The 23728-nt window shown below is 35.9% G+C and overlaps 1 protein-coding gene across 3 annotated transcripts in view; it reads left to right on the forward strand.

Moving 5' to 3' along the window:
• IDE (insulin degrading enzyme) overlaps positions 1-23325 on the forward strand; it is a 54122-nt gene extending 30797 nt beyond the window's left edge. For 2 of the 3 annotated variants that reach the window (XM_030951678.1, XM_030951677.1), the window contains exons 15-25: positions 668-812; positions 3431-3541; positions 4796-4916; positions 6416-6507; positions 8796-8907; positions 9961-10128; positions 14056-14328; positions 16219-16280; positions 17655-17727; positions 19425-19492; positions 20672-23325. In XM_030951678.1, the coding sequence (XP_030807538.1) occupies positions 668-812; positions 3431-3541; positions 4796-4916; positions 6416-6507; positions 8796-8907; positions 9961-10128; positions 14056-14328; positions 16219-16280; positions 17655-17727; positions 19425-19492; positions 20672-20767 (1321 nt within the window). In that variant the 3' untranslated portion in view covers positions 20768-23325. Of the gene's footprint in view, positions 1-667; positions 813-1334; positions 1480-3430; positions 3542-4795; positions 4917-6415; positions 6508-8795; positions 8908-9960; positions 10129-14055; positions 14329-16218; positions 16281-17654; positions 17728-19424; positions 19493-20671 lie in introns of all 3 variants that reach the window. The other variant, XM_030951680.1, reaches the window with a different exon arrangement.
• Positions 23326-23728: the final 403 nt, after the last annotated feature.

Genomic DNA, 23728 nt, shown 5'->3' on the forward strand with positions numbered 1-23728 from the left:
AAATCTTGGAAACAGACAGGTATTTAACAATTAGCATGGTTGAAGCATGACTTGAGTCTTTGAGTTGCATTTCTTGTTTTGAGAAATTTACAAGAGTGTTGTGTATGATCTTGTGCTCCTAATGCAACAGTAGGTTTTGGAGAGTTGTTGCCATTGAAAAAATAACACAAAAAATTACAGTAGTAAGAAAATGGATAGACAGACTTATCTTCTGAACTGACCTTGGCATATACTGCTTATTGTCATACCAAAAATTGTTGATCTCCTAATTTTTGTAATAGAAACTGATAGTGTATGAGTATTAATTAATTAATGTTCAGTACATGGACTTTCATTTTGGTCTGGTAAATTATGTTGGTATATTTAGTTTCTTTTACTCTGGTGAATTCTGACTGTGCAGCCAAGTAAATAAAACATGTCTTGATTTATGAGCATAAATAGAATATCTCTGGGATCTTGAGTGTATTTAGTCATCAAACCATATGCAAGCTAAGTAACACTTTTCAGATGTGTTCATATTTGGCTTCGAAATAGGAGTCCTTCAGAATGGGATCCATCAGCATAAAAACCCAGAAAATACTGTTTCCTTCAGATCAAACTTAAAAGGCCAAAAGAAACAGAGAAATAATTTTAAACTGCATATTTTACTTTCAACATTTTCTTCCAGCCCATTTGCTTACGTGGATCCCTTGCATTGTAACATGGCCTATTTGTACCTTGAACTACTCAAAGACTCCCTCAACGAGTATGCATATGCAGCAGAACTAGCTGGCTTGAACTATGATCTCCAAAATACCATCTATGGGATGTATGTAAGTACTCAAGTCAAGGAAGAGCTTAGAGCCATGAAACTACTTCCACTCATCAACATTTTTGTATTGATTTGATGGAAGGACTTTTAAATAAAAAAATGAAGGCTGTTAGTCCTTTTGATCTTGGTTATTAGCCATCCTTTCTTTGATTTGAATTTTAAGTTGAATTTCATTAAAAGTCTTCAACAGTCTTTTAGTTCACATTAAGCAAATTTCCTTCTTTATTTCTATATCATTCGTGAAATTAATTAGTATGTAAGATTTCTTCCTCCATTGAAAAAAACCACAACCCTAATCCAAGCTTACATATTTGTTGGTCAGATATCTACTAAAAACTTTCTGACTGATGGGGTAAAAGACCCCCTTTTTATGTGATTAAATAAACAGTATACTTCTGCTTTCCTGTTCAAGAACTACTGATCATGAGGCTGCATATACATACTCTTCAGTCATGTTTCTTCATCCATTACCTTGTCACTGCCTGAGGTATCAAAGCATTTCTTTTGTTTTTCTTTTTGTTAGTCGCTACATTTATGCTGATCCTCTCCATTGCAACATGACATACCTGTTTATCAGGTTATTGAAGGATGATTTAAAAGAGTATACATATGCAGCACGCCTCTCAGGTTTGGTCTATGGCATTGCATCAGGAATGAATGCAATACTTGTAAGTAAGAAAAGAACGCAGGAGGAAATGAAACAGCTTGGGAGTTGTTGAGCTTGGAGAAAACATTGGACTCTTCTGCATTTCTAAATGAGATGGTTAATGGTTTTTTTTCCTTGCATATATCTCATGAATTAAAGGCAATGCAAGACTGTATTTTAATCACTACTGAGTGACCAGTTTAAGATTGCAGTGTCTTGTGAACGTGTGTAGTGCAATTGTTGCATTCTGGTTCACATTTTTACTTGCTTGCATGATAATCTGGAAAGCAGTATTGCTGGTTTCTGTATAAAAATATTAACTTTTCTGTTGAATGAATCCTCAGCTTTACAGATTTTGTTATAATTATCTAATTCTGCTGTAGTGAGCTGTGGAGATGTATTGTGCATGTGTTCATTAGAATGCAATGCTGGATATTTATGGCTTTTTCTTTTGTTTTTATCATGTTTTATAATCTGTTATAAAGCATTGACAATACTTGAAAAATACTGGCATTATGATAAATTCTTATTTCTTATTCAGCTTCTCCTGTGAGATTTATGATAGGAGATTTTAGTAGTCTCTCTTGAAGTTTGGTTAAAAGCTTTTGTTAACCACCCTTATATGCCAGAATGTGTTTCGAAATTTTCTGTGGAAGTGTTACTTTCCAAAGTATTTTAGCAGAAGAATGTACTCTGTATTGTCTTTACATTTTCTACATGAGAGAGTGCTGCATTTTTTAAAATCAAACACAAATATAATTTCCTGGTTGCATTCACTTGACTTACTGCAAACATGAGGTTATCCTCAGTTTCAAAGCTTGCTGATGTTTGTATGATCAGGGTTAATTCCTTAAAAAAATGTGTAATTTTCTTAATTTTTAGTCACAGTTATTTTAAATATTATTTGAGAACTTGTAATATTATTTTCCATATTGTAAGAAGTTTTATAATTAATAAATGTAACTTATTAATAACTATATTGATGGTTTGAGCAAGGGCAGATGCTACTCTGAGAAGTCACCCATGATGATTGTTGAACTCTTTTGGGTTCCTTTGCTAATTTAGGATACCAGCCTTTGTCATAAATTTATTTATAATAACTTTGTCTTCAGATCCATTGTTCAGCTATGTTTTGCAGCTACAGAACAATATATTCTTCCTACTGAAAAGCAAGAATTCTATATGTTGGTGTGTGTTCTAAAGTTTAGTTTTACACCTAATTAAACTGCACAAATCCTAATTCCTGGTTCAAGATAGCAAATTTTGAAGTTTTTCCCAGCAAAAAAAGACCTTTTAATGCCTTTTTGCCAGAGAAATTTTCTATAGCTTGATGAAATCATACAGTAATTTTTAAGTTTTCTGTTATTTTTTAAATGAGCAAGTCTGTTTCATTTATACTTCCAAAAATATATATGATCAGATCAATGTGTCATTACAATTCCAGGATGACTACCTTGATGTTTTAGCTCAGCAGCATCCTGGTTATAAGGTGTGCTGCTGTTTATAGCACCCCTTTTTTGTAGTATTGCTTACTTCCCCTTAAATATTCTTTGATAGACAACATAGATATAAATCAATGATTAAAGTGAATTGGAGAAGAAATTTTAGAAAGTTGTGAATCCAGACTTCACTGCTAAAGTGAGAAACCTAGGTTAAAACCATTTCAGTACTCCAAGACTCAACACTGTATTCATTAAAAATCTGTATTCTGAGTACAGTTTACTTACACCAACATGAAATTACATTAATTCTGTGCATTTAGAACTCCTGTGCAAATATGCAATGATGTATTTGTCAGTTAGTTACCTTTTGATGGGTAAAGGGATTTAACTTAAGAATTATTAAATGTTCTGTAATGGTGAGTTTAGCGTAAGTATTGAAAAGTGCATTGCTCATGGCATTGTACAAGACTTGGTAATGGGTTTATTCTTTTATCTTACACATTTAAAGCAACTTATGCACTTTTTCCATAGCTCTCTGTAAAAGGTTATAACGACAAGCAACACATCTTGCTCAAGAAGATCATTGAGAAAATGGCTACTTTTGAGATCGATGAGAAGAGATTTGAAATTATCAAGGAAGCGGTAAGCTGCATAAGAAATTCCCATTTTGGAGTAATTGAAAATTGAATGCATTGGCCTGATAGGAGATCTGAGGGCTGACAATCTGTGGAAATAGAGAGTGAAATGCTGCGTTAGTGGGACTTTAGATGGTTTTTTCCTTTTTTGTGGCTGTGAGTTTCTCAGAGCTGTGTATGTAACATTCTTTGGTTAAAAATAACTGGTCCTGGAATCTTTTTTTAGTCAGTCTTTCTTATCATGTATCAAGGAAGCACAGCTTGCTTTGGTAGGAGTAGAAATCTAAGTAGGGGGATGGAGGGGAAAATCTTAGCTTTAAATCCTGTTTTGCAGTTTGGAAAGGCTGCAGTAGGAATTAGGCATAAAAGAAGTGGGAAATAAATGAAGGGGGAAAGGAAGTGTTGAAAAAGTTTGCAACATTTTTTTCCCTGAATTTGTCTTGGCTCCTGGGCCTTGATCCTTTGGTGCAAAGGTAACCACCTGGTTTAGAAGTTACACCAGCTGGGGAGATTGCAGTTTTCTCCCTGTGTCTATGCCAAACAGATAAGGGAGGTACCAACTTCTGGCTTCTGTTTGGAGCAGACAGAAGGATACATCCTCAGCAACCTGAGGCATGCTGTTGGTCACTTGTGCCCTGAAATGAGTTACTTTTTTCCTACACTGGAAATGCTTGCAGCTTGCCAAAACTATTAGTTTTCACTTTCCAATTTCTCTCGTAGAGGAAAAAAGTTTTGCTTATTTTGTAAAAGCGCATCTGGACTAGAAAGGAGTTTTTTTGCAGAAGCTCTCTGGTTCTTCTCTCATATGTCCTTTATCCATGCAAAACATGCAGAGAGTTTTCCAGATGCCCCAGATTTTGTCTAAACAAGTCAGCCAAAGTATGTGACAGGGAGAAAAATACATTTTCTATTAGCAGTGTTCCCCCACCCCTGGTCAGTCATCATAGAAGGTGAATTTCCTGGGTAGAACAACTACTCAGGAAATTTGATCTAAACTCCTGTTTACTGCAATAATTTATTTTCTAGGCATTAATTTTATGGACAAGTTTGATTTCATGCACACTTCTACCATCTTAATGGTTTCTGCTTAATCCAAAGGCTCAGAAGCCCACATTATTACTAAGGTGATACAACGCAATTTTTTAAAGAGTTCTGACAAGTAAGGGAATGTTCTCAATACTTGAACTGTATCTTTTTGATGTTGATATGTTTAGAAGTCTATTTCTGAATTTCTAACTTGAACCTGATTTTTTTGGTTTAGTACATGAGATCACTTAACAACTTCAGGGCTGAACAACCTCACCAGCATGCAATGTATTATCTCCGACTCCTGATGACTGAAGTTGCTTGGACCAAAGATGAATTAAAAGAAGCTCTAGATGGTAATGTTCTGTCACTTTATTATTTTTTCCTTATGTTACTTAACTATTGAGGGTACCTGTTTTGAACTCTGCTCACTATTCAAGGGAAGCCCCTGCAGTGCCAGGCCTGAGCTGATGCTGGCTGTGCTGCTCTTGCCCTCCAGTTTCAAGAAAGTAGAGTAGTTAATGGAAAAGGTCTCAAATGGCAAAACTTGCATATAAAAGTTTAGGCAAAACTTTACTAACTTTGGGGGTACATGAACCTGGATATGGTGAATCCAATACTTAATCAACATTGGTAAAATCATTTGGCTCTAGTTGACATCTTACAGGCACACTGGAGTGTATCTGCATTGTACTTGACAATGTGCAAACTGTTTGTGTTTTTTCCATGATTGGGGAATCTTAGCTTATGTTTCTGTAGATAATAAAAAGCTGTAGTTAATAAAGAAAAAATACATACTTTCTGTAGGTGGTGACAACAATAAATAAAGAACATTGTGTCTCTTAACAAAGTATGTGTCCAGTAGAAATGAAGGAAGAAGAAATTTTTAATTAGGAGATTTAAGTGATTTTTCAAGTCCAAATGGAATGGGGTTCTGAGCAATGAGCCTAGTGGATGGTGTTCCTGCCCATGGCAGGGGTGTCAGAACTAGATGATCTTTAAGGTCCCTTTCAACTCACACCATTCTGTGGTAATGCTATGTTTGTAGTAATAGCTGAAGAACTTTTCCCGACCTGTATTTTACTGCGTTGTATTAAAAGGCTGTTCCTGGGACAGTTTGCAAAATGTCTTGTGATATCTTCTTGGAATACAGTGACATTCTTTTCAAGAAGAATACCTGGCTTTTGTACTTATTTGAGGGGTTTGATTCAGAACACATATCCATGAGTACCCCATTCAACCATGCTTCCTCTTACTCCATTGATTCTATATGTTAAACTATATTTTGCACTGTGTATGAAAACTGCTTTGCAAGGGCAGGCTGGGTAGAATGGTGCATGTGTCCTCTAAGATATATTGCTGAAATATTTTTCTTGTGTACCCTTTGTTCCAAAGTTAATAGCAAAACACTGTATTTGAGTTGAGGTTCTTTTTTTAGTCTGAATGGTAAATGCACAGAGTCTTTCTTGAGCATTATAAACTACATGCTGCTTGTTTAGTAAATAACTAAGGCTTTTCCTTGGAACACCACCTGAATGATTGCAATGTGTTCTCTGGAGAATGAGTGTTTGTTCAGCATGATTGGAAAGGCAGCTTTTTTTAGCTTTTTTTTTTTTCCTGAAACTGGGTCAAGACAGCATGTGAATTCTAAGTGAAATAAACTATATGATGAGTGCTGCTATTTAGACCTGGAAGCATTCCAGTGCTGCATTTAAAAGGAGAGATTTCACTTCTTCCTAATGACAGATTTCTCCTCCTCTGAGAAATGCACTGTATCTAATGATGATTTAGACCTAGGTCCTTCATAATTTTAAAATGCATTTGAGTGATTTAACTGTCTAAATATGTATTGTAGATGTCACCCTTCCCCGTCTCAAGGCCTTCATAGCACAGCTGTTGTCACGGTTACACATTGAAGCTCTTATCCATGGCAATATAACAAAACAGGTTGGTTTGATACTTTCTTAATAAAACATTTTTTATTTAAAAGCAGCATAAAAATGAGGCACTAGTTTAATCTTTGCAGATCTTGAAGCAGTTATGCCAAATGTGATTTCATAATTTAACTTTGTACTTTTTTATCTTTATAGGAGTATGAGAGCGTAATTTTTTCCACTTTAGCTTTAGTAGGCTAAGTGCTGCCTCTATATTGCTCTTGGAAATTTAATAAAAACAACTTAGGATTTGAAAGTCTATTTTATTTGAAAGTCTGTGTTGCATGTTGTTACTGTGATCAAGCTGCAGAAGGAATGATGGGCTGCAGATCTTGCTTTCTTCCACTGAAAATCTTCAGAATAACTAGAAAAGATTTAAGAATCCATTATCCTTCCATATTAAGTAGTTTGCACATAGCTAAACAGGAATGGCGGGCCATGAAAAAGCCAAGTGTCAGCCCTCAGTGGTGTAAAACTCAGAAAACATTTGTTTTGTCTTCCTTTAAAATAGTAACACTTTGTGTTTGCATATTAAATCATTAAAAAATACTTTTAATATTTGTACCAATACAAATTTTAATACTTTTTTGTATGTTTTTGTGTTCTTTCTTCATAAGGCTTGTTTACAGTATTTTGTGTTAGAACAGCTCTGGGATAGTTTACTAGCAAGGGCTGTGATAGACAATGCTTGTGACTGCTGAGTGTGTGGAGGAGAAAGTTAATTCGTAAAGTGGGAAAAAGTAAGATAGAAAGGAGCTAATAACTTGCAGAGACAAACTTTTCTTTGTCAAGAATGTCTCTAAACTATTTGTTAAAAATTTTTATAGAGTGTTCTTCTTGCAGAGAAATTTAAAAATAGTCTCTTTTTCCTTCCTTATCCCTTACATGTTTGTATACAAAAGTCAGTTGCTTCTGGAAATAGAACTGAATGTCCAGAATTTTTTAGATTTCCATGATGATGCAGTTATGTTAGAGAAGTGTATTCTTTACTTGACATAATGGGTGGCTATTGAAAGTCCTACAGCTAAAGAACTGGGAAGGATGTCCTGGTGTACCCATAGCTGTGTAATGTTTAGAAATTATCTGCAAACCTGCCTGAATAGAAAGTAGAAAAAGTCTGTCCTTCAGTACCCATGATGTGATAACCACTGATAAAACTCAGCAATTTTAACCTGGACCTAAGAAATTTTTCCAACTAAAATAAATCAAAATTTACATTGTCTTGTGACACCTTTCAGTCATGAAAAAAAATTTCAGTGAATCTGGACTTGAAAAATTAGATTTATATAGCTACTTGAAATTCCTGTTTTTTTCTTTAAATTTATTCTGATACTTGGAGTTTTTTGACAGTTTCTTTTATTTATTTGCTGTAAATGGATGAAAAGTAAAGTAATCCTGTTCAGAACATCTGTCTGAGCAGTATTGTTGCCAGTATTTTAATATGATGACTGAAAGAATAAATAGTCTTTTTCTCTAACTTTTTAAACTGTTGTTTTTAGACCTCAATCTTTTTGTCTTTGATACTGCATTGGGGGTTTGGAGGTGTTGGTAGGGTGTATGTTTATTAAGTTTTCAAACCTTTTGCATGTTTTTTATAAAATCACATGTGTTGTGAGTTTATGGCAATGCAGAATGAGAGATTTTAGCTTTCAGCCAAAACTACTTAAGCAAGTTCCTGTAATTTCCAGTGTGCAGGCTACAAGAACACATAACCCTTAAGAGATGGAGCTATTGAGGTTAAATCATTGAATGAAAAGGAATGACTTTGGATTTTTTCACTCCTTATAGATATTTTTTTAATTATTACTGTAATCCATCAAATAAAAGAAAGTATTTGTGCAATGAGTCTTAACACCACCAACGCATCAGTGAAATGCATCCTTTACCTTAACCATTTGTTTTCTTAAAATTTTCATCTACTGAAATGCCATTTGCTCTCAGACATACATATAAGATATCTCATTTTCATTTTGAAAGATGAGCACATCAAGTGGTGGAGGGAAAGTGAAAAAAAAAACCCATTGAGCTTTAATTTCAGAAGCACTGGGGAGAAGTTGGAGTAGTTAAACATGTAGACAGTTTAAACATAAGGAAGACACAAAAAAATTCTTGCCCTCCACACTCCCACATCCTCTCATCCACTTAACTTCTACTGTATTTGTATTGAATTACAGTGTCCCTATATTTCTGATTTTTTTTCTTTTCTCTCACAGCACCATCAGTAATTGGAAAGTCTTACGCTGCTGTTAAATACAGAATAACTAATGATCATTAAAAATCCTCTTATGTTTTCTTTTCCAGGCTGCATTAGGAATTATGCAGATGGTTGAGGACACTCTCATTGAGCATGCTCATACAAAGCCACTCCTTCCCAGTCAGCTGGTGAGGTACAGAGAAGTGCAGCTTCCTGACAGTAAGTTAAATGATTGATTTATGGTATTTAAGGCACATTAAATTGAGATTGTCCTTGCTCACATTTTAAAATGCATGTTATTGTATTGCTAGGAGTGTGTTTTGAAGTCAAACTTACTTCAAGTTATTCTAAACTTAAAATTCAGAAACACAGTTAGGGTGTGGCTGACTAATAAATTTATGTACTAATACATGACCTTTCTAGCATACTTGACAATTACTTCGTTTCATTTTTAATTTGTGTTTGTAAATTGGACTTCTTGGGATGACGTGGATGATCTTTTGGTGACTGCCTACCCAAAGCCCTTCTATTATCATACAATTCTGCACTTCAGTTCCAAGTCATTTGTTATAATTTATGGAAATAAGAGCCCTGTCCCAGTCTCTGCTACACAGAGTATATACATTTGAGTAAACACCATTCTTTGAGCATTTCTGAGTATCAATTGACCATTAAGATTTGCACATAATGACTCTTTGCAAAAACAGAAAGCTCTTACACAAATAATTTTTTTTCCTTACACAAATTCTTTTGGTCTTCTATGTTTTTACTTCCATGGTAAAAAAAGTTTTTTTTATAAAAAGGAGGTTCAGTGTATTGCTGGGAGTTGGTGACATATGTAGCTGTACAGACAAGATAAATTACCCCTAGCTGATCATCTGTGGAAGCTACCATATACAAAAGAAGTTGTTGGTATTAAATGCTGAATTATTTTTAATGTTCATAATAATTTCTGACCGATTGTCTTTAGAAACTATTTACACAGTACAGCTAATGCAGAATTTCACTGCAGTTCCAAAAATACTTGCTTGAAGAGAACCAGCCAGTTTCTATTTACTTGCTCATATTTCCAAGCAGTAACATTTTGATGGTAAAATGATGCATTCTTTTCTTGTCTCATGAAAAGTATGCTCTTAGTGGAAATTCTGCTTTAACAGTCCTAAGCCACTTATTATAAGTCCATTCCACAAACCTTAGACCATTATGTTTTTAGTTGTCAACAGTAAGAACATACGCTTGCATGAACTTCCATGTTTTAACTTTGTCTTTTAGGAGGTTGGTTTGTATATCAACAGAGAAATGAAGTTCATAACAACTGTGGCATTGAAATCTATTACCAGACAGACATGCAGAGCACTTCTGAGAATATGTTTTTGGAGCTCTTTTGCCAGATTATCTCGGAGCCGTGCTTCAACACGCTGCGCACCCAGGAGCAGCTGGGTGAGTTCTCAGCAGCACTGTGTGTGCACATGAGTGCCACGCACACCTGGGGAGGTGCTCTCTCCCTGCTTAGTGAATGCCATTTAAAGGGCACTTGGTAAATGCAAATCATCTTAACTGCTGATGACTCAAAGAAATTCTACTGTGCACAGAGTCTAAAATAAGAACAAGCAAGCATGATTTTTAAGATGTCTCAAATCGGCTCCCAACTCAAAAAAGTGTGATCACTGTACAGAAAACTTCATGTTAGAATTCGCCAAAAGGAGATTGGATCAGTTCCCTAAATTTCTAGATCTTCTTAAAGAATCAATGGTAGTTTGATGTTTCCTTTTTGTGACCCTACTTCTAGGTGCACTTCAAGATTCATAGAATCACAGAATCATTTAGGTTGGAAAAGACATCTAAGATCACTGAGTCCAACTGTTAAATTGTAAGCCCTATCTTAGAAATACTGCTGTGTGGGTAATGGTAAGCTACTGTACTGGTGAAAACCTAAATACATTTCAGGCTTTTTAAGACTATAGGTGTTCACCAATGTGTACAAATAATTGTTACCCTAACGAGTAAGGCTGAGAACTGGTGAGGTTATTCCAAACAGAGTAAGAAGGAGAGACAGAGGCTTTGCATGATAGCTCACATGATTGTAATACTGGTGAGGAGGAGTACAGGATTTCCAAAGGTGAGAAGCTGTCGTGGGTTTACAGGAAGCAAGTTTTCTGGGAATGGAGTGGCCAGAGGCCAATAGGTGTTCAGATTTTAAATTGACACCAGGCTTGGCCACTGAGGGTGGATGCGCCTCTGAGAACACAGGGGTTAGAAGCAGAGCACTCCCTTGGGCTCTCTCTTTGATTTCCGGCCAGCAAAGAGGCAAGGCCTCCCCTGCCCGGCTTCGAGCTGGGCAGGGGAGGGGAAAACCTGCAGCCTGGCAGAGGTAGGCCTGACCCCTCAGGATGGAAGGGTGGTGGGGACACCAGGAGGCGTTGGGCAGTCCCCCCCAGGAGAGACAGAGAGAGAGAGGCCCCAAGAAGATTTGGGCAGCACCCCCCCCCCACCAGCTAGAAGATGAGAGAGAGAAAGCTGGTACGGGCCTGTGGCCTTGAAGTGATATCGGCCTGTGAAGAAAGAGGGGGAAGGGGGGAGTGCAGCAAGGAAGGAGCCTGGCCGCGTGCAGAAGTTTGTTAACCCCTTTCTGGACAATGAAGACCTCACAGAGCATTTAGACCTTTCCTGGAGGGGAGATGGAGTGGATGATAAAGAAGAAATGGGCAAGAGAATGACAGTCGGAGCAGTGAGTGAGGCTGGGAGAGTAAAGAAGAGGCCGGACAGGGATGATGGAGTAGCTGGTTGCTGGACTCTTTTTAGTACAGCCATGGACAGAACCATGCTTCCTCGCGACACAGAAGCTGCATGCAGGGGGGAGGCGATGGCTCAGAACTGAGAGGGTTCAGTTTTGGAGACCCCCCGGCCCCAGGGGGTAGACAAGTATGGGGGAGACAAGAAATCCCGAGATGAGAGAAAACTGTGCTTTTTTAGAACTGGTCAAAGCACCCTTAAAAAGATAACCCTTGAAGCAGCTCTGTTCCATGTCCAGTGGTGAGAGCACTAAGCATGCAAAGAAGAAGTCATCATGGCCCCAAGAAGGACTCCTCTCCTCTTGATAGACTAGAATTGAGTATTTACAGGGTGATGGATGGAGAGTTGAAATTTAGAAGATGTATTAGAAATGTGGTGGGGGGGAGGAGGAAATGCTTTTTGTAGAGTTTTCATTTTCCAAGTGTGTGTGTGTGTGTGTGTGTGTAGTTTGTGTTCCTTTTGTAGTTTAGTTAATAAACTTTTTTTTTTCCTAAGGTAGAGGCCTGCTTTGCTTATTTCCTAGTCACATCTCACAGCAAACACCAAAGAAGTATATTTTCATGAGGCACTGGCATTGTGCCAGTGTCAAACCTTGACATTTTTGGTTCCCCTTGACCGGGAATCGAATTTGGAGAGAGTGAGAAGCTAAAGCTGTGAGATGAGATCAAAAAGCAGACACATATTTCAGTGTGATGACTGCCAGGGATGTCAAGCAAGATTAGGCTTTTTCTGAGCAACTGGCAGAACCAGCCATACAATATTCATCACAGGAGTTTCAACTACCTATATCTCTGCTGAAAATAGGATAGAACCCAGGTTATTTAACAGGTTCTTGAAATAATAGAGCTCACAACACTTAGGAGGGGAGACAGTAGAAATACCATCAAAATCAAGTAAAATTCATGGAATTGTTAGTAAGATTTCTGAGAAAGCTTAGGGAGAAAGAAGTTAAAGAGTTAGAAGTTGGCTAAACAGTAGAAGTAGTAACAAGAATTCTTTCAATAAATGGTTAAGCAGTATGAGAAAGTAGGGAAGAAAAGTTGGCAAAGATGGAAAAAAATCAAAGTGTTCAAATCATTAAAATAAAAATGTTCAAATCATCAGAAAATTCAGGATGGCTTACTTAGTTTTCACTTAATAAATACTGGGGATCAAAGTTCATGTCTTACTTTTGAACAGGAAAATAACAGATTAGACAGATTAAATTAGAAGTTTTTAAAAAGTTCAAAGTGTGATGAGCTCTGCATTCTATTCCAAAGAATGAAATTAGGAAATCCTGGAATTAAAAGTCTTATAATGGAAAATTTGTGGATGATAAGGTATTGGAAAGATAGACACAGCTAAATGTTACATGTTTCTTATAAAAAAAGGGAAGAGAAAAAGCAGGGAAATTATAGATCAGTCAGTTTAATTCAAATTCCAGGAAAACATGGAATAAATTCTCAAGCTAGTTCTAAATTCATAGAAGGTAACTGAGAGACTGTCACTGAAGTACCTGGGTGGAAAAACTACACATTTCGGTACAGGAGTTTGGAAGGTCATGACTGGAGAATAGAGAATAGTTCATTTGGAAAATGGTGTTCTACAGAGCTCTGCTCTGATCCATTGTTCCATGCTGTATTCACTAAAATTCTGGATGATAGAAGAGTGAGGGTATTCACTGAATTTTCAGATAATACTAATTTGGGAGAGGCTGCAAGTGTGTGGGAGGTAGAGTTAGAATTTAAAATTAGTTTGACATTTTGAAAACATGACTTGAATGAAGACAAGATGCAATTTGTTAGGAACAGTTTGGCAGGAACAACCAATGGCACAGATAGAAGCCAGGAAGCAACTGGCTAGGTAGCAGTTTTGTAGAAAACTCTGCAGGGTACAGTGGATCAGAAGTAGGGCATAAATCAGCAGTGTCATGCTGCTGTGTAAAATGCTGGGATATATAAATGGAAACATTCAAGATGCACTCACAGTAATACTCCTAAATTGTTCAGATAAAAACTTTGAAATACTGTAACCAGCTTTGACATGAGCATCAGGAAACCGTAAGAAAACTATAAAACAGCATTTAAAAGACTGTTATGTGATAGATTTGCTATTAAAAGGGTAGAGGAAGACTGAAGAGAGGATTAGTTGTTCAGATTAGAAAATCATGCAACAAAAAGTAAGGGAATAATACTTTATCTAACTCGTAAAATGGGAAGTAGTGATCTTACATTACAGCAAAGAGAATTCAGATTGGATGTTGTGAAAAAATAGTAAGTTTCTAATATTGAGTCTAATGAAGCAGTAGGGTACAGCTTCATTTCTGATAACCCGATCCTGATGACAGAATTGCTTTTGTTTTGTCTTAGTGTGCCTCATCTCCTCCTTGCTCCTCCCCTAAATTGATATTGACCTCAGTGAAATAAAGATGTTCTAAAAAAATACAGTGTCACCTTTTGAAAACACATTATTTTATTTATAATACAGAATTAAGTTAGCATAAAATTGCCTTCTTGCCAAACATGCTGCATTTGGCAAATTCAATGCTGTGACAAAGGATTTCTTTTCATTTGTGGCTGTTCTTGTTTTGCCAAGGTTACATTGTGTTCAGTGGCCCACGTCGGGCAAATGGCATCCAAGGACTGCGATTTATTATCCAATCTGAAAAGCCACCACACTATTTAGAGAGCAGAGTTGAAGCATTCTTAAAGACTATGGAGAAATGCATAGAAGACATGACAGAAGAGGCCTTCCAAAAACACATCCAAGCTTTAGCAATTCGTCGTCTAGACAAACCAAAGAAGCTGTCTGCAGAATGTGCTAAATACTGGGGAGAAATCATTTCCCAGCAGTATAACTTTGACAGAGGTAAGACAAATGGTAATTCCTTTAAAACTGAAGTTTGGCTGCATTTGTGAGTGTTGAGTGTCATATTCATTTGGGAACAACTTAAACTTTTACACAGCCTATACATAATTTACTATTTCCCTGTGATGCAGGCAGAAACACACTGACATCCCTGACAGTACACACATTTATCTGAACCCTGTTTCTCTTTGCATTGTGCAGTTGTTTTGAGGGAGTGCTGACAGAGGCAACAGCAAGTATCTTAACTAAACTAACATGCAGTCTGTCTCAGCTTAGAGTGGGTTTGAAGAAACACTAATTTTTTTTGTTTTTTTCATCTATGGTGCTTTGAAGGTTATAGGTTTGTAGGAGACCAAATGAGATCCAGCTTCTAGTATTATTACTGGAAATGGACTGACATTTATTTACTGTGTGGTCTTACGCAATATTTAAGTTGTATTTGTTTAAATACTTTTAAAATGTATTTTAAATTAAAAAAAAACCAAACTGAGATACATTGCTAATACAGTTAGACACATTAGTAATACAGTTTCTAACATTAAAAAAATAATTTTATGTACAGATCAGTTTTTCCTGACAGCTTCATGTCTCGACTCTTATTCACAGCTTTAATTTTCTGTCTTCATGCATAATATGCTTCCTCCATAAAACTCATTCTGTATTCTGTGACTTCTCTTCTGCATTATGTGTACCATATTGGCTTTCCATGATAGCAAATACAGTCTTTTTGCTTCATGATGACTCACTGAGCTGATTAATAATGAAGAGTTTTGACTTGTCATTTAGCTTGGTGTAGAGAGAATAAGAGCTACTGAAAAGTTTCATGCCTGAGCATAAGAAGTGGAATTGAAACTTATCACTTCAAGTACTTTTTTTAGTGTCTGATGAAATAGTGTGGGGTTTTTCAGCTTTAAGTGTTTCTGTTTATACCATAATTGGATCAATAATATCTCTTTGGAATGTCTGATTAAGTGTAGCCATATTTTTAATACCTAAATTCTTCTTATTATTTCCCTTGACTTCTATATCTTTAATTCCTCTCTGCCCACTAATAATTTTATGTCATTAATTATTTTAATGACTAGAATTGTCAAAATCAGAAATTCATATTCCAGCCTTAAGCAGTGAAAGGATTTTTTTGTTTGTACACTTTTAATATTACAACTTTTACTGTTTTCTCCCAAATCTTACCTAGTTTTCCAAACTGTATTGTTGATTTTTTTGTTCCTCCATATAGAACTTCATATTGCTTAGAGCCTGCATTACAGGCTTGTTTGCTCTCTGTTCTCTTGCACGTTTCTTCCTTGATCTTCTTGCTAATCCTAAGAAAAGCAAGCACGCCTACAGGAGACCTTCCTGCTTAAGCAGCACTTATATTAGGTGATTAGTCCATGACAGTTTAATTAATATGAAGGAATGTGGCAACTGAAACACATTGTCCCCAGATATCTTAAAGGTGTGACTACTTGTTAAGGGGTATGTAGGCGCCATTCCTTAACATTGCTGTAAAAGTATGTCCTACCATCCTTTTTCCTAACTGTGAATAAAAGCCAGTCTGCATTAGAAATGTGTAACTGATTTGAAGATAATATACAAGAGCAGGCATATCTATTTTAGCTGCTGAATATCCCACAGTGCAATCAGTATTCTTCAAACATGCATTTTTTAGTAAGTCAAATCAAGTAGACTCATTGAACTACAATTTTCTGCCAAGGTTCTACTGTCACTTTTAGTGAAGCAAGTATTAACTTGAAAGATAACAATGAAAAGCTTTTCATTTGCCATCAATTACAGCATCTGAATTTGAAAGAAGTGTACTTTGTATAAGCAGTGTGCTAATAACCAGCTGTGATCTGCAGACTTACTCTAATTTGTACTGTTGTTGTGCAGATAATATTGAAGTGGCTTATCTAAAGACCCTGACCAAGGATGACATTATACAGTTCTACAAGGTAAGTTAGTCATGCAGCTAAAATGTTACTTAGAATGAGATGGAGGTACAACTGAATCTTATTTGTGCATGCTCTGAAGGGATATACTGACACCTGTTCTAGGTAGGTGGTAAAATTAATGCTGGTATCTTTTATTTCCCGAATATTACTTAGTTTAATAGCAACTGTAAAAATTGCACAGCATGATAGGATTTTGTTGTGTTTTTTTCCTTGCTGGCTCTTATTCTTGTTTCATTTATATTTTCTTTATGGATATAAAATGTGCTGCTCTATGACCAAGCCTGGTCAAAATTGCACATTTGTTCTTTTATCTTTTTCTTCAACCAATCAGTGATTCAGCTTATTTTATGGGAATGAATTGTGAATGAAACAGATATTTTTAAAGCTTTGTTCACTGTAAATCAGTAGGGGGTTTTGTTCCTCTAATGGTTAGGCAGAGCAAAGGAACAGCATAATGATGCAGTAAATGTACATTTTAACTTAGATGGATATCCAATGTAAGTGATTCAAATGTGTCCCTGTCCTGTTTGTGTCACCCCCCACCAGTATAAAAAAAACTTGGGCATCATTCTGTCTGGTTTGTAATGTGTAATAGACGATGGTATTTCACTATATTGCCAAGTGCTCATGGAGTTTCATTACTTATGGAGTAGCTGGTAGCTCAGGGAGTTCTCTGGAAAATGAGATCAACTTAATGTCTTCAGAATTCATTATTGGATGGAAAAACTTCTGCCTGTGAAGAAGCATGGGCATGTGTGTGTCTGTCTTCTTTTTTCCTCTCTTGGGCAGAGAGGGTTGTTTACTTTTAATTTTTTTAATAGTACGATAGCATACGTGAAGTCATGCAGTAAATGCAAACTTAGTAAATGGAATTTCAGTACCTGTTGTTTAATAAATGAGAATTTTTGAATGAGTATGCATATTCTGGGTTTGTAGGAATATCTACTATTTTGCTTACACCAATGCTCAATACATGATTATCCATCATTCCACAGCAGAAATAACAGGCTAGATTGGATAGTCCAGCTGAATTTAATGATTGTGTTCAGGATGATGTGCTTCCAGGAGGCCTAGGGACTGAAAGTTCTGCAGAGATTTTAGGTTGCATTCCTGATACTATGATAGTTAAAGGCTAAATTTCTGTTACTTACAGTTTTTCTGATTTCCAAGCAGTACATGAATTACTTAACTTGATTGTAAAATAATTCAGGAGTACTGTATGGATGACTTTTAGTAGTAGTTGAAGGCACATCCCAAAATTCATCCCCTGTTTTAAGGTTTAAATTAAAATTTAAATGCTCTTGGTTTTTTACTATTTTATAATGTCTAAGGAATACTTCCTACACCTGAAGGACTTGATATTTTTTACTGTAGGTGCTGTTGGCAATAGATGCTCCCAGAAGACACAAGGTATCAGTACATGTCCTTGCACGGGAAATGGATTCCTGTAAGTATTGTGCTGAATATAATATATAATCCTGTTTAATTTAATTCCTGTTTCAGCAAGTCATAGTCGCAGATAGCCATGTTATATCATACAAATGCACTGTAAGAAAACTCAGCTTTGGACATGATGTACCTTTCAGAGGAAGAAGATGGGTTTTATCCTAGGTGTACTTCCCATGGGTGCTTCAGATTTTTTGTTGATTTTTTAGACAAATTTTTCAGCTTATCAATGTTCTGAAGTATATTGATAATAAAACAATATATCCTAAAATTGCATTTCTGTTTTCAACAAGATATTTTAAAACAAACATTAAAATTTGTAATTGTCCGACAGGGGAGAAAAACTCCCAACCAGCCCAAAATTAGAATGTGCAGTTACCAATCCAGTGTGGGCATTTTTTTGCCAAACTAGCAATGAATGTCCACAATAGTATTCGAGCACCCTCAAAGGGGAAAACAAACAAAACCCAAAAACCTCTTGGAATGTTCAACATTTTATTTAAACTTAAGAAGGTCACCTTTTATTTAGGTTTTATTTTGAAGTAATATAGATCGGTTGTGCATTCTAAATGGTATTGTTCCATTTTAGAATTCAAGAAGGAAAAGGCTAGAAGTGTTTCTGGTTAATAGGAATAAACTGAGAGGAAAAACTAAGGTTTTGTTTGCAAATCCTTCACCATTTTATACTGGACTTAAATTCCAACAAACATTTGTTTGCAAAGTCAAAAATATTAAAAGCTGGTGTGTAATACAGAGAGAAGTTCATACTGCATGCATGTCATGAAAACTCCCTTCTGCCTCAGGACTGATTTTTATGGTAGTGTAGAAATTGTGGCTTTGCAGCTGAGTAAGGAAGACTTGCTTCAAAGCACCCTTCCAGTTTTCATGACTGGTGATTGCTAAATACAAATAGTTCTAAAACTTTTCCTGTCTAAAGAAGACTACTTAAAAGTGTAGTAATTGTATTGCCAGATGGGTATTACTTGCTTGGAATGGTATCTTCCCAAGACAAGGGTGAACTTGCAAGACAACTTGACAAGTGATTGCTTACAGAAATTATAACAAGTCCTAAAACAGCTCCTCAGTCCTAAATCTTTTAATCTGGCATTTGGCCTCTTTTATGCCATGAAAAAAAAATATATTAGAAATGCAAAAATAAGTTTTGGGGTAATTGGAGCAGGACATGCATGGGTATAGGCAGGGAATACTTGGGGTTGCTGTCCAGATTTTTGGTGCCTGGAGAAACCTCTACACTTCTGTAGGCGTGTCCTTATCAAATGATGTGCTGTTCTTGCACTGCTCTTGTATGTATCACTGGCATTTGCTTCTGTTCTCATAATTTGTACTGAGAAAGAGTTTTAAGTACTGATTGATCAACAGATTAGCAATTTTTATTTCTACATTTTCTTTATGTGTAAGTAAAATGATTAAAAGCCACTACCTCAGCTCATGTTTTCAGATAAAATAATGGATTCATATCTGTATTTCTAAAGATAGACTTGTAATATAAAAGCAAAATTTTTATAAAACCTTATTTAGTGATACTTCAAAATTTAAATATTTAAAAATTTTGACTTTAAATATTTAAATGAAGATGCTTTATTTAGATACCTGTCTTATAAGAGAAAACAGTTAATCAGTTACATGAAAATAGTCATTAAATTATGGTCCCAAATTAATTTTTCTGATGTTAAATAGGCCCTGTTGTTGGAGAATTTCCATGCCAAAATGATGTGAACCTGGCACCAGCACCACCACTACCACAGGTAAAAAGAACACAAAAAAAAAATCCTAGCCTGAATTCTTAACCTAGAGGTTTTGTATCATTAAGTACAAGTTTATAGGGAGAAACAGGCCTCTGGAAATTGGTGCTGTCATGGGGCTGATGTTTTAGCTCTTTTCTACCTGCATTTTTGTTCTCACTAACAACAGGGATTTTGCTGATTTTTCTTTTTATTAATTTGTCCTTTTTCCTTGATTCTTTTTAGTCCTCTGAAACAAAAGCTAGTAGCAGTAGTAAACTGCACTGGGTATCTGCACTGTGGATAAAATACAGATGATTGTCTGAAAATACTGATTGTATAGGACCAGATAAATCAGGTGTCAAGATAGAGATGCATATGCATCAACAAATTTATCCTCTCTGTTTAAAAAAACCCAAACAACCTACCAACCCCAGAGCAACAGCAAAACCAACTACTTGGTCATTTTCTTAACGCCTAAAATATTAAAGCACATTCCTGTCAATGTGTTTAATTGTGGAGGAAACAACTTGGCAAATTCTATTCATACAAGTATTACAGATTTCTCTGTGTTGGATGGGACAGCACTGGGCCCTTATTGGACCTTCAGTTACTTTTCTTGAAGGATGGCAGTGTTTGTCCCAACAGGTAATTAACTTTTCACAGTGTGGTAGGTCTGTGTTCTTCATCAGAAGAACATGATTTCACCTGTCAGGTGAAATAATTGCCATGAGCAGAAATTTCTGTATGAATAGGATGAGGATATATTAGCCATTATGACTGAAATATTAGAAGCTTACTTTGTTACTGCCTCTAAAAATAATAGTGCATAGAATAGCTATTGTGGTTATGATCTTTGTCTGGTGTTTAAAGGACGGGGGGTGTACTCTGAAGTAGAATGAAAATGAAAATATCAGCTCTGCATTTATTAGAGATTCTGATGAAGATAGCAATGCAGTTACTGCATTATAGCTGTTTGAATTATATAAATATCAAACTGGTTGTTCAATAAGAAATAACATTGTATTTTGGAGATAATAATGTAATAATGAAGTATGAATCACTAATATTGTAGAAAAGAGCAAGGGAGTTACATTTATATGTAGCTGTAGCAACAGTTGAAGTGAAAAGCCACAAAGGAATTTGCCACTTTTCTGATTGAAGATACTGAGCAGACTTTTTCTTGCATGCGCTTCTTTGCAGCCAAGTGTGATTGAAAATATGACAGAATTCAAGCGCAGTCTGCCGCTCTTCCCTCTGGTGAAACCACATATCAATTTCATGGCTGCAAAACTGTGAAGAACCCCAATGGATGAAGAAATGCAAATGATCAGTACTGACGTGGTTTCAGGGGACTTTGTGATGAACAAAATTATTAAAGATCATTGGGATAAATGGTTCTGTTCATTATGAAAGTCCCAAATTCCTCCTTGGTTCATTTGACATTAGTTGTGTGTTAGGGATAGAGGGTATATAAAAATCAGTTGTGGTCATGTGTCATTTATATTACAGACAACCTGTTAAAAACCAAAATCAACTAAAACAACAATAATAATAAAAAACTTGTAGATGCAGTATATTTTTAAAATAACATATCCCTTCAGAATTACATTTTGATGAAATAACCCTCCAGAGCAAACGAAGTTGCTTGAAATGTGCTTGTTACTCCTGAAAAACACCGTTCAGTATCCCAATAATTATCTTATTGGGATTTGGAGGGGGTGAGATAAGTAAGTCCTTTTTGGGATGGGGTCAACAATTTTTCTTAAAAATAGATACTTTCACATTTTTTTGAAGTGACGTGTTGAATGATACTTTTTTAATTGATCCTTAATGCAACCAACATATTTTCTATTTAAGTTTTATGAAGACCAGTGGGGCTGAAAAAAGGAAATTTGACAACACAGTAATAGGTGAGAGAATTGTCTTAATGAGAATAATTGAAGATAAGGGCATGATTTTAATCTTTCTATACAAATTTGGGGACATTTTATATTAAAACTAGTAAAATGCTGGAAACACTTTATTAGTGCATCTTACTTCTGTTACCAAAAGTGTTGTCCCAGTCTCTTGATACTGTCAACATCCTGTTCAGTTTTATAGCATTACTGTGAACTGTCCATTTGGTATATCAAATACTTTCTTTGGTGTCATTTTTTGTTTTCAGTTGCATATGTGCTGATGGAGAACTCAGTCTGTTTTGCCTCACGTGTTATGTTGGGTCTCAGTCCAGCAAAGCACTCATTAGTGCAAATAACTTTAAACATACACAAGTTCTTTACTCAAGAACAGGTGCATGTCAAATAGGGGCTCTCTAATGAGTCAGATACATCATTATTTTGGTACTTGTGTGGGTCCTTCTTGTCCTTCATGGTGTTTGGGACAGTGCAGTGCTGGGGTAGCAGTGCTACAGCACTGCTTGTGCTTCAGGTTACATCACAAAGGGTTTGCTCCTGCTTCTGGGAAGAAGGCAGAACTCAGAAGGATCAAGAACTATGCTGAAATAATGTTTATATATATAGATAGATATGTATATTCCATAATGTAGTAAAATGATAAAACAATATAAGGTGTCTCACCAACTTTACTGACTTCTGCGGAGTGGTCTGGTGCTTGGGACAGCACCCAAATAGGAAAAGGCAAGGAGCATGAAGTTCTCCTACCTCTGTAATACATAAAAGAGATGGCACTTACTCGGACAGGAGAGAGTATGTAAAGCTCTGAAGATACAAAATCTGCTTATCAGAGGTGTTAGTGAGAATTTGCTTCTTACTAAATGAGCCTGCAGGTAATGCCCTGATGTGACAGGCATGTGTGTCAAACATCAGAATCCTGGTGTAGTCAATAGGGCTGTTCTGTGATTGAATCAATGTTGGTTCTTACATTGGCTCTGAGGCCAAATTAAATGAATGCTTGACAGGGAAAGGGCCTTTAAGTTGGGTTTGAGAGTCTCTTCTAACTGAGTAAATATGGTGCATTTAAAAGTTGTTTCAAAGGTTAATGGTACATGTTTCCGTATCTTTTTAATAAATTTAGTGAGAGTTTGTGATGTAACCTGTTGCCAAGGAAGGCCAATAGCATCTTTTTTAGCCTGATGAAGAGAAAAAAAAATAAATGCAGTCTAAACAAAACCAGTAAAGATGTCTCTGCTCACATTTTTCATGGATCCTTCTCATGAGGCTTTTTGCCCTCTTGTATTTCACTTTTGTTTATAGTTTTCCTTTAGTAAAAGTATTTGTATTATATATATTAAAAGTTTGACAACATAGTATAAAAATATATATTTTGGGATTTAGTATTTAAACATACCACTCTTATGGTGAATATAATGAAATGGCTCCTATTGTGTGTAAAAATAAATATATATATATTCATGGAAGTATTATCAACTCTTAACAGATTATAAATAAATTGGAATAGTAGTGTATCTAACACAAGCTCACAAATCATGTTTTCCAGAGGAAAAAATGTATACCCTCAAAGTTCTGTGACTGGATGTGGAAACCCATGTAGTTTTCCAACAACTCTTAATTGCTTTTAAGTGTTCTCCAGCATTTTACAGTTTCTGAGTTTGATATAGCAGTAAATTTTGATAAACTCAGGCATACTAATGGGTTCATTCTAATGGATCCAAAGCTGCAGTGTCTACAAGCAATAAAGAACTACCTAGAATACACTGTAATTCAATTGTAGTGCTTGTTAATTAGTTTATGTAAGAAAACATAAATTATTATTACATAACTGTAATTTTTGCAAGTGCTATTTTAAGCAGTTGATGTGGAATTGGGTGCATGTGACACAGCCAGTATGACAGAGTGCTAGAGTTATTCTGTTTACAATAAACAATCTGAATTTAATGTTTGGAGTTCTTAATTTGTTTCATTTTAATTTTTGCATACTGGTAATGTTACATCTGTCAGTCTGTGCATGTTTTTTATTAGACATTAAATGGGATTTTCTGCTCTCCAGCTGGACTAGTTTAGGCCAAATAGCATTGCTGCAGAAGTGCTCCCAGGCACTTCTTGGGGAGTTTCAGAGAACTTCCCCACACGGCATCCCACACCTCTTAGGTAGATCCACCTCTGTTGCCCTCTAAGTGTATGAGAAACTTAGTAATATAAAGGTAGAAATATTTGCACAAGACAGAATTTTAATTATCTGAAACTGTACATTTAGGGCAAGGCTGCAGCCAGACTGAATCTTACCTAGTGCAGCTTTACGGTGTTGCTTTGGAGAAATTACTTTGCCTGGTCATTTTCT

This window comes from Camarhynchus parvulus, chromosome 6 (assembly GCF_901933205.1).
Source record: "Camarhynchus parvulus chromosome 6, STF_HiC, whole genome shotgun sequence".
NCBI classification, from domain to species: Eukaryota; Metazoa; Chordata; class Aves; order Passeriformes; family Thraupidae; genus Camarhynchus; species Camarhynchus parvulus.